A 15760-nucleotide genomic window follows, 5' to 3' on the forward strand; every position below is an offset into this window, starting at 1 on the left:
GAGGGTGATCAAAATTGAAAAAGATTTAAATAGCAATATTGCTTTAAAATGAAATCACCTTTGTCAAACCTCCGTTCTTGATGTATTTTACTGGTCAAGTCCCCTGAAGGATCGTTTTAATTGGCTACGGCTTCTGCCAATCTAGTGATGTCAGACCAGAAGTTGCCTTTCAACCCAACGGAGCGCCTCTCATAGGTCTAAACTGGTAGTGTGGGCTTTCACTGAGCGGAGAAAATGGAGACATCGAGGCGAAATATCTGTGATTAAAGTCAAAGCACAACACCTGGAACCATGAGTGTTACTACATTTGCATTCTACAGCTGTGCGCTCGGGCTTCTGGCTATAGGACTGCGCGAACTGCTTTTCGGTTTTGAAGAAAACAGATGTAGCATGACATACATGTTCGAGTATCCAGAATACCGGGTGAGTAGCTGCTACATTACAGAATTGCGATCTTACTATGGGGAGCCGTGAAACCTATTTCTGTGTAGGGTTTTATATAGTGTTCTACACAAGGCTGTGGTTCTTCCCTCTTGCTTTCTCTGTGTAACGGAGACGCTAATATTCGTTACAGACACTCAAGTGCTCACTGATATGGTTGTCATTCTGTTACTTAGTTCTGCTGTTTCCCTCTTACTCTTAACTACCAATATCCTACCTGTTGTTTTGTCAACACCTTTGCGTTATCAACGCTGTTACAAACAGTCGTGTTATACTAACTGCAAATGGACAGTCATGTGGACTTTTAAAAACTGCGCTGCTGTAACGACGTTATTGTTCAAACAGTAATTTCCTAATCCTCTTCATACCTGTGGTTTTTGCTGTCCACCATTTCCTGTCACCTGAGGTGTCAAGTACGTGTTGCGCGGCGAGGATAAGCTTTAAAGATCGGGGATGGCCGGTGACCTTATGGCGTGTTGTCAGGTGTATGTATAATCGCGTCACCTTTTAGTTAATGAAACCTGACAACTTTGTGCTTAGGGTGATACGGTCCTGTAGTCCATCACTACTCGTCTTCCCCTCCTCTCTCTCTTTCCCTCTCTCTCTCTCTCTCACACACACACACGCACGCGCGCGCACACATACTCCCACACTCTGCCCACACGCACATCGGTGCCACATGAAGTCATTACTGTAACATACATACAACAGCACACCGTTCAATCATTGCTACAATAATTTTGTGCACACACAATTCAATGTCGTTGTGATTCAAGGTGACCAATGTTCTCCTCCAGGGTCCACAACAGATATAGTTCCACAAGGCCTGTGCATGTAATAACCATCTTGGTGTTTTCAATGAGGGTTTGGAAGTCTGATAATAACTCATATAGATGAAATCTTCAGAGAGGGTTCACTCTTCCTTGGTTTATATCTTTGTATTTCAGAGTGTGGGTCAGCTGTGAGTAGCTGATGTTAATTTAGCTTTTCTCCTTCTGTGCATGTGACCGTAGCGTGTGCCGCTGCCCCGACGTGTCGTGCGACAGTACCCAGCCTATGGCCTCTACCTATATGGGGAAGGTTTGTATGCTCAGGAGACCAGAGGACTGAAGCTTACTGGTGCCCCTGTGCTCTTTCTGCCTGGGAATGCTGGGAGTTATAAACAAGGTAAGGGAGCTCTCTGTAATGACACGGTTATGTCTAACCCTGGGTGCCTGTCTTACTCCAGTGTTACTGTAGTGTGAGTAGTTTGTGAAGTGGTTAACATGAAAAATGAGATTTTGGACGGTAATGGCCGTTATCCTCTTGTTTGTGTATTTATGTGAGAAAGGCTTTGTGCAGTTGTGTACATGAAGCACAGTGTCCATCTGTGAATTCAGATTACCCTCAGGCTGAGTGGAGGTGGTAAAAACCAACTGACACACGCACACACAAACACACACACACGCGCACTCACACACACACACGCACACGCACACGCACATTCTTACTCTCATCCTCTCGCTTTCAATCTGGCTTTGTCTCCCTCTCTCACTTACACACACAGATGTTTCACTGAACATCACATGTTTGTTTGGTTTTTTTTTGGTTTCTCATCTGCCTGCTGTTTCTGACTCACAAATTTTAGAAAGTTATCGATCTCCATGTTCAGAGCCGTTTTTACCTTGTAGCTTCAATTTCCAACCAGTTTTTTCTATCGGTTGTTAATCAATGTACAGTCATTACACTGTGACCAGGACCTGTGTGTCTAACACAGTCAGTGTGATCAGAGTGCGAATTATACAATGAGAATTGGAGGGGGGGGGTCAAGTTTTTCTCTAGGGCTATATAGAATAGGATATCTTAATTAGGGGGGTCAGACCCCCTCAATCCCCCCTGTAATTCGAACTCTGAGTATGATTTTATACCACAGATAAACAAGGACTTCATGGTGGCTCTGTGGTTAGCACTGTTGCCTCACAGCAAGAAGGCCCTGGGTTTGAATGTGTCTTTTCTGTGTGGAGTTTGCATGTTCTCCACGTGTTTGCATGGGCTTCCTCCGGGTGCTCCGGTTTCCCTCCACCACAAAGACATGCATGCTAGGATTAGTGCTCCTGTCAGTGACCTTGACCAAGGCACTGGCGAAAAGACCTGGAGTTGGTCCCAGGCGTCGACGCCGGCAGCTGCCCACTGCTCCTAGCTCATAGTGTGTGTCTCTAGTGTGTGCTCACTGGTGTTAGGATGGGTTAAATGCAAAGGCTGCATTTCACTGCTCAGTGTGTGTGTGTGTGTGTGTGTGTGTGACAAATAAAGTACTCCTACTTCTTCTTAAATCATTTATTATTCATTATGGCTGAAGCTTACCTTTTCCCCTCAATGATTCATTTTCAATTGCTACCTCCTAAAGCATTGTCTGATATTACAATTTACTGAAATACAGTATCTGTAAGAGTATTGATCCCGTGTTTGAGGGCTGTTTATAGCACAGATTGGTGAGATTTCCGTCCAGAAATGGAACTCCTCTGTCTCTGAAGTGATGATCAGACCTGACTGTTTCCTCAGCTTCTGCGTCCCGTCGCTGTGTAACAAATGTGAAATGAAATAGTGACTTTATATTAACACTGAGGAGTAAGTTCTTCGTTAGAGACATTACGGGATATACACAGTGTCGTAGGAGCAAGACGTGATTGGTTCACGTTAAAGGGCCCATCTAACCTGCACTTTGTTTAACCTGTTCTTACAGTGTTGGAGACCAGTGAATACACAGTTAAGTATTAAAGACCTCTTTACATGGGGGAAAGCAACTCCATCAAAGAAACCCAAAAAATAGTTACCGTACTTTCAGTATGTTTTCATGGGGTCAGGTTAACGCAGACTAAAATGTGAGACTCGGGTGTATTAAATCCTTTTGTGCAGGCTGAGCTGAGAACAAGTAATTCCAGTCCTTAGTGTTCACAGTGTGTAACCCAGACTTACTTGAATGTCGACTTTAGACACTTTAAGAATGGTTTTAACTCTGGTGCCTCTGCACCTCAGCCAGGGTCCTTCCAGTTATGTCGCTCCCATAGTCTCTCTCTGATATACTCTATATGATTTCTATTCTATTCTACACATGGGAAGGGTGAACAGTTTACTGTTTGAGTCAGACATGCAGCAATTTATAGACTCTAGAGTGAGTCTGTTGAAGCTCAGGATGTGTTCAGGAGACCCTGCTTTAGCTCTAAGCTGGTAATGAGTATCTGAGGCTGGTGAGATGCTGGGGTAGAATGGGGTGAGACTGAGTTCCTGTATCTGAGACTGAGTTCCTGTATCTGAGGCTGGTGAGATGCTGGGGTAGAATGGGGTGAGACTGAGTTCCTGTATCTGAGACTGAGTTCCTGTATCTGAGGTTGGTTAGATGCTGGGCTAGAATGGGGTGAGACTGAGTTCCTGTATCTGAGGCTGGTGAGATGCTGGGGTAGAATGGGGTGAGACTGAGTCCCTGTATCTGAGGCTGAGATAGAATGGGGTGAGACTGAGTTCCTGTATCTGAGACTGAGTTCCTGTATCTGAGGCTGGTGAGATGCTGGGGTAGAAAGGGGTGAGACTGAGTTCCTGTTTCCCGGTCGACAGCTCGTTCTCTGGGCTCTGTGGCGTTGAGGAAGGCTGAGGCCATGGAGAGTGGTCTCCACATGAATGTCTTCACCGTCGACTTTAACGAGGAGCTGGTGGCGCTGTACGGGGGAAGTCTCCGCCGACAGACGCATTTCCTCCACGAGAGCATCAAGGCCATACTCCGCCTCTACAAGGTCAGAGGTCACCGCAATTCACGACACTGAATATCATGGAACTCAAATTAACCGCCTGCAATTCCAATTAAGTTCTAATAATATATAACCAAAAAAAAATCTGCCTGTGTTTATACAGGACCGGCCGAACCCCCCCACGAGCGTGGTGTTGGTGGGTCATTCCATGGGAGGGGTGGTGGCCCGAGCCTTGTTCACCCTCCCCCGGTTTAACCCCAGTCTGGTCAGTCTTATCATCACCCAGGCCTCCCCACACCAGGCTCCAGTCCTTTCACTGGATCCACACATACTGGGTAATGCACTCCAAATCCACACACACACACACACACACACACACACACAGACATGCTTTTGGGTCAAATGTCATTCATGTCAAAGATGCTGTTCTCAATTTGAAACTGATTTTTTTTATGTCAGTTCAACTGAATGAAAAGACTAGAGAAACAGGGTTACATTGTAGAAATGCAATCTTTGTTCTACATGGAAAGTCTGTAGGTTTACTACAGGCTTTAGGAGTTCAGTCTGTCCTGTACAGTTGTTTAGGTCAGACGTCAGGAGTTCAGTCAGTCTGTCCTGTATAGTTGTTTAGGTCAGGAGTTCAGTCTGTCCTGTGTAGAGTTGTTTAGGTCAGGAGTTCAGTCTTTCCTGTATAGTTGTTTAGGTCAGACGTCAGGAGTTCAGTCTGTCCTGTGTAGAGTTGTTTAGGTCAGGAGTTCAGTCAGTCTGTCCTGTGTAGAGTTGTTAAGGTCAGACGTCAGGAGTTCAGTCTGTCTTGTATAGAGTTGTTTAGGTCAGACGTCCGGAGTTCAGTCTGTCCTGTATAGGTTTGTTTAGGTCAGACGTCAGGAGTTCAGTCTGTCCTGTGTAGAGTTGTTAAGGTCAGACGTCAGGAGTTCAGTCAGTCTGTCCTGTATAGGTTTGTTTAGGTCAGACGTCAGGAGTTCAGTCTGTCCTGTGTAGAGTTGTTAAGGTCAGACGTCAGGAGTTCAGTCTGTCCTGTATAGAGTTGTTTAGGTCAGACGTCCGGAGTTCAGTCTGTCCTGTATAGAGTTGTTTAGGTCAGGAGTTCAGTCAGTCTGTCCTGTGTAGAGTTGTTTAGGTCAGGAGTTCAGTCTGTCCGTCCTGTGTAGAGTTGTTAAGGTCAGACGTCAGGAGTTCAGTCTGTCCTGTGTAGAGTTGTTTAGGTCAGGAGTTCAGTCAGTCTGTCCTGTGTAGAGTTGTTTAGGTCAGGAGTTCAGTCTGTCCTGTGTAGAGTTGTTAAGGTCAGACGTCAGGAGTTCAGTTTATCCTGTGTAGAGTTGTGTGCTGTACTGACCCACCTGATTCAGCTGATTAGACAAGTATGAACCACTGACTGAGCTCAATCAGATGAGTTAGCACAAAGCTAAAACAAACACATTATTCAGGCCTGGCCTTGTGTGAGGACTGGGCTTAGAAATATTGGGTTTGTTCACACGTTGATAAAGTACAAGGAAAGTTTACAAATTCATTATCTTTGAGTAAAAAAAAGAACATTTACTTATTTGTAAGATACGTTTAACCCAAACCTGCCTCACCTACACAGAATTGACTGCGTGTCATGTATTTTTGTCACTCACAATAAAACACAAACCTAAATATTCTCAGAGACCTTTAATGCAGGGGTCAGACTTTTTACATCTCCCTCCCGTGTGTTGGACAGAGTTTTATTCGGCTGTTAGGCAGAAGTGGGTTGCGGGTGCAGAGGACCTGCAGAACGTCACGGTTCTCTCTGCGGGAGGTGGTTACCGTGACTACCAGGTGCGGTCCGGGCTGACAGCACTGCCCTGCCCCTCGGATGACCTTAACAAGATCTCCCTGGTGGTAAGACAGAGACGCGACTGATAATCCCTGTTTGAAATGTAGCTTTTTTTGGCACTCGTCATTAAATGAAATGCCATGACCTCTATCAAAGACTTCAGAGCTCTCTCTCTCTGTCTCTCTCTCTCTGTCTCTCTCTCTCTGTCTCTCTCTCTGTGTCCCTCTCTCTCTCCCTCTCTCTCTCTCTCTCTCTCTTTCTGTGTGACTCTCTCTCTCTCTCTGTGGTGCTGTGTTTTGCACTGAAGGTCACTGCTGTTCCCAGGACCTGGGTGTCTACAGATCATCTCTCGATTGTGTGGTAGGTGTCATTCATTAGATTTAAAGTTTTTCATCTCTGTTAACAGACGAGAAAGCAGAAACACAGAAACTTAGTGTTAATTATTATTAATGACTATTTTTATTATTAATTCGAAGGCTTCTTAAATATTTTAATCTAGCTGTGTAGGCATTTATGCTCAGTACTTCCAGTAACCTGTTGTAATTCTTCTTAGATAGATCTGTGATAGTGAGAGTGAATGACTCTTTGTTGCATGATTGTGATTGAAGGTGTAAGGAGCTGGTTCTGGCCACAGTCCGGGCTTTCTTTGACCTCATCGAACCTGAAACGAGGCAGGTAAGTGTCTGTAAGTGTGTGAGTGAGTGTGTGCCTGAGTGTGTGTACCTGCTTAATTGCTGTGTTTTTCTGCCAGTTCACAGAGAACATTGAGAAGAGAATGTCTGTGTTGAATCACCACTTCATTAGACACCCTGTACAGGTGCCTGGCAACCAGCTTGAAACTCCAGTGACCTTCACAGGTACGGCTCATTTCAACTCAACACAGAATCTTTTTTCTTTTTTTGAAGTAACAAAATAATCACAAAAAAAAAAATAAGGTAGCCGCTGTGGATCGGTTGGTTAGGCACTCACCTCGCAATGTGAGGGTCGGCAGTTCTAGCCTGGTTGAGCCACAGTGGACGTCAGCAAGGGCATGCGGTCAAGTAAAGTGCTACACTGCCACATCCAATGTCCCTGTAAAGGGCACCGCCTCAGCCCCCAGAAAGGGGAGTTCCTGGCATTAATTATACAAAAAAAAAAAAAGTTACAAAATTATAAAATAAGAAAATGTAAAGTCTCTCTCTTGTTCTCGTGCTCCCTCTCTCTCTCTTTCTCTCTCTCGTGCTCTCTCTCCCTCTCTTTCTCTCTCTCTTTCTCTCTCTCTCTCTTTCTCTCTCTCGTGCTCTCTCTCTCTCTCTCTCTCTCTCTTTAGCTCCCTTAGAGGCATGGAGTGAGGTGAACACTCTTCGGCTTTTCTACAGCACACCCAAGGTGGGTCACCATGACGACCTCAGCATACACCATTAACACAGCCACAGTTATTAACCCGGTTATCTGTTACATTAACACTGTCCCAGTAATTAACCTGGTTATGTGTTACATTAACACAGCCACAGTTATTAACCCGGTTATCTGTTACATTAACACTGTCCCAGTAATTAACCTGGTTATGTGTTACATTAACACTGTCACAGTAATTAACCTGGTTATCTGTTACATTAACACTGTCACAGTAATTAACCTGGTTATCTACTCTGACGAAAGTGTCTGACTCTCTACAGGAAGCACAAATGAAGTACTTCCTGTTTGCCCTGTCCAGTCGGAGGAGAGCCTACAGTCACTTCCACTGCCATAGTAGTAACCTGGTGAGCAGAGGTTTCATTTCCTGTCAGCGCTTAATAACAGAGCCCTACATAGACTTGCAGCGTTTTAATTCAGAATTATTTATGTTTAATTAGAGTATATGCACGCACACACAAATATACATACATACATAATGATTATGCACTGCTGTAAAGTGATTTTCTTTAACATAGAGCCCATCACAGTGATCAGTTTACTTCAGAACTAGTGTGTGACTGTGCATGCAAAACCATTTTTGTTTAATAGTAATATCAGTGTTAGTAGTTTAAAAACGCTGCATGTAGAATCTAACCACACAGAGAGGAGTGTGTGTGTGTGTGTGTGTCGGGGGGGTTTGTCTTGAGAAAGTGTGGAGTTGTTTATGAGACGGTTCATGGCTGTATTTGTCTCTGGTGTGTTTTTTTACAGGAAATGTCCAGCTGGCTGTTTGGCTGTACACAGATGAATGGTTCTGTTTGGTAAATCCAGTCCTCTCTCCTCTCTCTCTCTCTTTACTTTCTTTGTCTTATCCTCTGTCTCCTCACCTCTTTCATTCTTCTATCTGTCTCTCCTGCTCCGTTTCCTGTCTCCTGATTTAGTGTTTTCTCTCAGTTTGCAGGCAGTGGATCTTTCTATGGGGACGGAGCTTCTTCCAGCTTTCAAGGTAAATCTGTCCTTCTCCCCCTCACACCACAGCCCCTCTGTCCTCCTCCCCCTCACACCACAGCCCCTCTGTCCTCCTCCCCCTCACACCGCAGCCCCTCTGTCCTCCTCCCCCTCACACCGCAGCCCCTCTGTCCTCCTCCCCCTCACACCGCAGCCCCTCTGTCCTCCTCCCCCTCACACCGCAGCCCCTCTGTCCTCCTCCCCCTCACACCGCAGCCCCTCTGTCCTCCTCCCCCTCACACCACAGCCCCTCTGTCCCTCTCCCCCTCACACCGCAGCCCCTCTGTCCTCCTCCCCCTCACACCGCAGCCCCTCTGTCCTCCTCCCCCTCACACCGCAGCCCCTCTGTCCCTCTCCCCCTCACACCACAGCCCCTCTGTCCTCCTCCCCCTCACACCGCAGCCCCTCTGTCCTCCTCCCCCTCACACCACAGCCCCTCTGTCCCTCTCCCCCTCACACCACAGCCCCTCTGTCCTCCTCCCCCTCACACCACAGCCCCTCTGTCCCTCTCCCCCTCACACCACAGCCCCTCTGTCCTCCTCCCCCTCACACCACAGCCCCTCTGTCCCTCTCCTCCTCACACCACAGCCCCTCTGTCCTCCTCCCCCTCACACCACAGCCCCTTTGTCCTCCTCCATCTCTCCTTTCTCTCCACACACCCAGGCCAGGGAGAATTCATCTCCTCATCTGGTTTTCTTCTTTTTTTTTTTTTTTTTTCTCACGGATCTTGTATCTTGTGAAACTGTGAGGTCCACGCTCTGACAACTTCCTCAAGATATCACTCAGAGCGATAAGAGACTCATGACGGTTTGGATGACCTGGACTTCCTTCCCCTTTCGCCCTAAGATTAGACTGAAATGATGATCTTCAGCCCTGTGGTCTGTGTTTTAGAGCCTTGTTTATGAGCCCTGCACTCTGATTGGTCAGTTTGGTCCATCCTCTCTCTTCATAGGCTGTAACGGTGAAACTGAGTGAGCTGTCTGCCGTTTCTCATTTGGTCGTCAGTGCCTCTAACCTGAGTGGGAGACAGGTACATCATTAACCTGGCAACACTCTTAATAAATAACGTTACTGTCAAAAGTGCATTGTATATAGGGTTTGTGGCATTTAATAGATAGTAAGAGGTATGTTTGTAGCTTTGAAAAGATAGAGAGATTTTTAAGAGTATTATTGCATTATAGTTGACTTGTTGACATATACATTTTGAAACAGTTTGACCAGACACCATAATATTTTGTGTGGCGACCCACTATTCCAAAACCAGCCTCTTCAGACCAGAACTGACTCTTTATCTAAATATTGTAAAGTTGTCCATTATTTTACATACATGTGCACTGAATTTTCCCCCGTGCACAATCAGTTGTGCCTCATGTTGCACTGTCTCTAATGCCGCGTGTCTGTGTGCGTGTGTGTGTGCGTGTGTGTGTGCGTGTGTGTGTGCGTGTGTGTGTGTGTGTGTGTGTGTGTGTGGGGCACAGTTCATGGTGGAGTGTGAGTGGCAGAGGGAGGAGAGCCAAACTGTCTCCCTGCCTGTCCCTCATGTCCTCTCCCTGGGTAAGGTTCACCTCTCAGGCCAGGCTCTACACGCCTAGCCTTTCCCATCTCAGTATAAATACGCATTAAGGATTACCATACAGTACACAGGGCTGACTGCTTTATCAGCAGCATGGGCTACAGGTCACTGTTTAAGATAAATCTGACCACATTTCATAATTATTCACCTAAAGTTTCAATCAAGGTAACTCCTTTGAATTTTGGATTCTCATAGATAGAGTTAGATTGGCCTGGCAAACTGCTGAAGTGGTTAAGGTCTGCTTTGCGTATTGTGTTGTCTGGACAGGAGGTTTAGTTGAGACCTTTTTGTGTGTAATTCCTGTTCTCTTCTTCTTTCTGTTTGCAGGTCTCACTGCCAGTGAAATCACTATTAACTCCTCAGGCCTCCTCCACACATTACAGCTGCAACACTTTCACCAGGTAACACTCGCTCTCTCGCTTTTTCTCCTCTTTCTTTTCTGCTCCAACTCTTCTCCCTTCTGCCACTTTTCCTCCCCCTAAGGAAAAAAAAAAAAAGAGACTTATAGAAATGTAACTCTTTCGTTTCATTTTTCTGTCCGTAGGTCTATCAGGCCTTCAGAATCAGCATTGTGAGTCACTGTAAATCCCCCAGAGGTAAAGCACATAGAGCATAATGACAGTTCGGCCTCTGTGTTGTCCGTTACGTTTGGAAGCCAGTGTGATTTCTACAGTTAGACAATAAACTCGCACTTCACCACACCCCAAACACTCCTCTCTGTTTGGTGTGTAGACAGACTGCCCAGTGTGTACAGAATGAAGGTGCCCTGGTTTAGAGAAGACACTTTCACCACAGCAAAGTAAGGACAGACACAAAACAAAAAAACACCCATTGCTCTGTTCCTGGTCTGTATGTCTCTTTGTTTTGTTACCAGCCTTATTGCCATTTCCCTCACTAAATCTCCTTCATTCTCTAATTTTTTTCACCTGCACGTCTCTCTCTCTCTCTCTCTCTCTCTCTCTCTCTCTCTCTCTCTCTCTCTCTCTCGCTCTCTCCCTCCCCCTCTCAGCGTTCCTTCTGTAACTGAAATATCGGCCATGCTTCACACCCAGCGACCTGACAACTCCTCAAGTGCCATTCTGCAGCTCCACACTGCCCCTAACTGCCAGTATAAGGTACTGCACTCGCTGCCCAGCAGTCCACCCAGCTGTTCAAACACGTGTTAAACCGTGAATAACACACTGTGTCTTCCTGCCTCAGGTGTCTGTGCGGACCTCCTTCCCCAGAGTCCTGGGACAGGTACGGTTATAGCGCGTATCAGGGCGATATCGCTTTTTACCTCATGATTTTACAATCTACACTGCATTCTGATGCACAAGTTATTTCTGATCACATGATCCAAAATTGATTTCCCCCCTGATTAGAAACTAGAGAAACCAGTCAGCCACTGAGCGTTTTGCTGCTATTATATACTGTTTTAAATCACACTCATTTCAAATACAGAATATCATAGAGCAAATTTACTTTTACATTCAGGGAAAATATTTTTTTTTCTAATCTGAGAGATAAGGATGATAAGGCTCCAGGTGAGTTAGTTTGTTCAGCCCATTTCTGCTTCATTCAACCTGAACTATATCAGCAAGTGAACAGACTGTGGTGTGAAACCAGAGAGGGAGAGAGAGACAGTTCTATTGTACATTTGAATCAACAGTAAAACAAAGTGGGGATAGCTCTGTAATGTCCTGGAAGAACCGAAACTTGACTGACACATAAACGGACCAATAGCTGAACGTTTTTTCTGATGCGTTAAGAGAACATGTTGTGGTGTGATCCTCAGGTGTTGCGGTTCTGCGGGACGGTACTGCCCGTGTACATGTCCGTCACGGTCCTGTTGGCTCTGGGAAGACAGCTGAGCTCCCTCCTCCGGACGGGTCGTCCGCTGGGAATGACTGACGCTGTGGCTGAAGCACTGCAGCCTCATAAAGTCCAGCTGCCCGTTTACACGCTTCACCTACTGCTCAAGTGAGAGAGAGACAGCCCTGCCTCATTTCAGACCAGCTGCGTGTCAATTCACATCACATATCTCTCACTCTCTCTCTCCTGTTCTCTGGTGCCTGTGTTCTCTTCTTCCCCCTACCTCTGTGTTCCCCTCTGCTCATATGTTGACATTATTTTCCTCTCCCTTTTCTTCCTCTGTTATATTCCTCATTCACTCCACCACTCTCACCATAAACCCCGCTCTGTTTCCCCTCCTCATCTCTGGCAGATTTGACTGGTTTCAGGAGAGCTGGTCGGCTCTTGGGCTCCCCCTGGTGGACACACTTCCTTTCACGCCCCTGGAGGACATGTCCCACAGTGCAACACAGCCCAGCCAGGACTGGACCCACCTGGTGTCTCTCCTCCTGTGTGTGCTGGGGGCTGCCGTGGCATTCTGGGCCAGCGCCGTCCTCCGTCTTTCTCTGCGCATGCTCTCGTTCCTTCTCGCCCCCCTGCACAGGTACTGCCCCCCCCCCCCCCCAGGCTTCACATGCTCACGTGAGCAGCGTCACTCAGATTTCAGCCCTGGCTCTGGAGCATAAGGACAGAAACGATTTAGTCGTGTAATCTTTTTTTAAGAGAAGATTTATAATCGTTTCGTAAGGGATGGGTAATGTTCATGAAAGATGCATCAGCAGAGACTTCAGCCAGCCTCCTCCGCAATACACTGACATAGTGTTTTACTCTGATATAAACTCTGCTCTGTGTTGTTGTAAAGTGAGAGACAAGCCTGCTTTGTTTGCTGCCATCTGTTCAGTTTTACAGTGAGATCAAGTCTAACAATCAAAGCTTCACAGGTTCTGTTCGCACACATCTGATTGTGTATATATATGTATATGTACTGTATGGTTGTGTCTGTGTGTTAACTCATTCAGTATAAACATGATTTTAGTATGGATTTGAATGCCACTTTGAAAGAGTTTATTCACTGCATGTGTGTGTTTATGCACTGTAGACAAGATTTTAGTCTGAATCTAAACTTCACTATTTGAAGGTCTTGATGTACTCTGTCTGTGTGTGTGTGGTGTGCGTGTGTGTGTGTGTGTGCGGTGTGGGTGTGTGTGTGTGATGTGTGTGTTTGTGTGTGTGTGTGTGTGTGCGTGTGTGCGTGTGTGCGTGTGCGGTGTGTGTGCGGTGTGTGTGCGTGTGTGTGTGTGTTGTGTGTGTGTGTGTGTGCGGTGTGTGTGTGCGGTGTGTGCGGTGTGTGCGGTGTGTGCGTGTGTGCGGTGTGTGCGTGTGTGCGGTGTGTGTGTGTGTGCGGTGTGTGTGTGTGCGGTGTGTGTGTGTGTGTGGGGTGTGTGCGTGTGTGGGGTGTGTGTGCGTGTGTGGTGTGTGTGTGTGTGTGTGTGTGTGTGTGTGTGTGTTCTCAGGCCCTCTGTTTCTCGGGACTGTGCCACTCTCCGTCTGCGTACACAGATCCTCTTTATCACTGCGTTGACGGTGCTGGGCGGAGCCACCTGTGGGGCTCTGGCGGTCACTGTCGCCTTCCTGCTTCACCTCTACAGGGTGGGAACCTCTAGAACCTTCTGTTCCACTATAGTGTGACTGTGTCCCTCTGTCAGTTTGAGTGTTTGTGAGAGAACGCGTCATCAAATACTCATTTCTCCCTCACTGTATGACAGAGAGATTGCAATCCTACGCTACTCTAAATAAGTCAACTCACTGATTGAGTTTTGAGTGATTTTACCCAGATTTCCATAGCCTTTCTGTGGACTATTCTGAAATATTCCTCATAGTTATACTAAGCAGACTGGGGTTTTTTTATTGACCTCTTAATGAAATTTTGTCATTCTGTGTCTGAATAATTTTGTTTTTTTCCAGGTCATCAGATTACAAATGACAGACAGGTCCTTAAGCCACATGCTCAATCTGGTGAGTGTGAGAAATAAGCGTAATTCCACATTTCACATTTAGGTAAAAACATCACATCAGCGTTGATTGCCAGCGTGGATGAGCTGGAGTCCATGAAGGGAATTGTGGTTATTGACATGCTTGGTTAGATCACTGATGCTGTCTGCACCAGGCCCCGCAGAAGGTCCCTGAGAAGGCAGAGAACGGCTTTGGGAGCGGTGACAGGCAAACCGGATCTGAATGTAACGGCGCCCCCTTGCTGTCTGAGTCAGTACTGCAGGATGTCAGAGATGATCTGCAGCTGCACCTGAGTGTCTCTGCTCTGCTCACTCTACCCATGATGCTCAGTGGCCCGTCCCTCCTCCACTGGACACGAAACCTCAGGTACAGATATGTGTTTACATTTCCATATTCACACATGACACTGTGTGGTGGTAACGTGTGTGTGTGTGTGTGTGTGTGTGTGTGTGTGTGTGTGTGTGTGTGTGTGTGTGCTCTTCTGGGTAGATGATTTAACCTCTGAAGTCTTCCTCACAGACACTCTGCTCATCTGGATCCTGACCCATTCTGGCCACATACAGTGCCTCTGATCATTTCCAGTGTGCTGCTCATCAACTGCAACACTCTCAGGCTTAAACACAGGTGAGGGGGTGTGTGTGTGTGTGTGTGTGTGTGTGTGTATTAAGTGTGCATTATTGTGGTGTCTTGAGTCATAATGATGATAAAGTTTGTTCATGTGTGTGTTTGTGTTTATGTGTAAACTCACATTTAGATATACACCTGTGTTTTTCCATATGTTTCAGTAAACTCTTGCTCCGTTTGACCTCCAAACTGCTGCTGCCCTTGTGTGTTGCCATGGTGACCTTCTCACCTCTGCACCTGTATCGAGTCACCCACTTCCTCTCTGCAGCCCTGGCTTTCCTGGCTGCTTCCTGTTACCTCTGACCTTTTCTCTGACTCACCAGTAATCCACCCTGGATTAAAACCTTAACCCATGGTAAACCCATCCTAGCCCAAACAGCCTTAGGGTTATCCATCCTACGGGTCACAGTAGGACAGATATGATATTGTAATGTGTTTTTGGATTTCAGACACTGGTTAAGGATGACAGCTTAGAGATTCTTAACAGGGTATTATGTCAGAAGTCTTCACTTGGATGTATCTTTATTTGTTTTCTGATTTTTCTACCTTTTTTTTATTTTTATTTTCAAATTTATACAAGCGGCTGTGTGTGTGTGTGTGCGCGCACGCGTGTGTGTGTCCGTGTGCACAGTCTATACGACTGTCTGTTTATCCATATCACTGTACATGTATCCATGTGACCCTGTCTACCTACATCACTGTCTGTGTTTACTTATGACTGTCTGTCTATGTACCCATATCACTGTCTGTGTACCCATATGACTGTCTGTCTGTGTACCCATATGACTGTCTGTGTACCCATATGACTGTCTGTCTGTGTACCCATATGACTGTCTGCCTGTCTGACTCACATTTACCTTCATTTGACTCTCTGTGCATGATGCTCTCTGTGTGCCCAAATGAGTCTGTGTTTGACCATTTGACAGTCTGTCTGTGTCAACACGTCCATCCCGTCCTGTCTGTCTGTGTCAACACGTCCATCCCGTCCTGTCTGTCTGTGTCAACACGTCCATCCCGTCCTGTCTGTCTGTGTCAACATGTCCATCCCGTCCTGTCTGTCCTGGCTCAGCCTTAAACTAACTGAACCCATTAAGATCTGAATGCAGAGGCCGCTCTTAACACTGGGGGCTTAATGTTTTTTGTTGTTGTTGTTTATCTGTTTCTTTTTTTGGTTTTTGATTTTGTTTTTTGTTTTGTTTTTTTGGCCATCCTGTACTTCTAACCCTCTGTTTAATTTAGCCAATGAAAGAGGATTTTTGTGCAGTTGGTATCTGAGGTTATCTGTGTGCCGTGTGTCTGAACAGTGTGACTCTGAGGCAGTGTCAGTTATCTGTGTGCCGTGTGTCTGAA

At 46.3% G+C, this 15760-nt stretch overlaps 1 protein-coding gene across 1 annotated transcript; it reads left to right on the top strand.

Moving 5' to 3' along the window:
* The first annotated feature begins 291 nt into the window (after positions 1 to 291).
* On the top strand, positions 292 to 14755 carry pgap1 (post-GPI attachment to proteins inositol deacylase 1). Its single transcript, XM_030786833.1, has 26 exons — positions 292 to 423; positions 1455 to 1608; positions 4033 to 4208; positions 4327 to 4498; positions 5887 to 6047; positions 6290 to 6342; positions 6591 to 6657; positions 6734 to 6839; positions 7292 to 7350; positions 7641 to 7724; positions 8131 to 8180; positions 8314 to 8365; positions 9320 to 9397; positions 9846 to 9921; positions 10268 to 10341; positions 10485 to 10536; positions 10673 to 10739; positions 10950 to 11055; positions 11141 to 11179; positions 11718 to 11902; positions 12147 to 12377; positions 13288 to 13423; positions 13739 to 13789; positions 13941 to 14152; positions 14306 to 14410; positions 14572 to 14755. Exons 1-26 carry the CDS (start codon positions 292 to 294, stop codon positions 14711 to 14713), a joined length of 2820 nt encoding a protein of 939 aa, XP_030642693.1. The 3' UTR covers positions 14714 to 14755.
* The last annotated feature ends 1005 nt before the right edge of the window (positions 14756 to 15760 follow it).

Source organism: Chanos chanos, chromosome 10, assembly GCF_902362185.1.
Source record: "Chanos chanos chromosome 10, fChaCha1.1, whole genome shotgun sequence".
Classification (NCBI taxonomy): Eukaryota; Metazoa; Chordata; class Actinopteri; order Gonorynchiformes; family Chanidae; genus Chanos; species Chanos chanos.

Coding starts and splice junctions, on each gene's coding strand:
- pgap1 (XM_030786833.1), top strand. CDS start 292: ATGAGTGTTACTACATTTGCATTCTACAGCTGTGCGCTCGGGCTTCTG. Junction 7,351..7,640: donor TTTTCTACAGCACACCCAAG/GTGGGTCACCAT, acceptor GACTCTCTACAG/GAAGCACAAATGAAGTACTT. Junction 14,411..14,571: donor ACTCTCAGGCTTAAACACAG/GTGAGGGGGTGT, acceptor CATATGTTTCAG/TAAACTCTTGCTCCGTTTGA.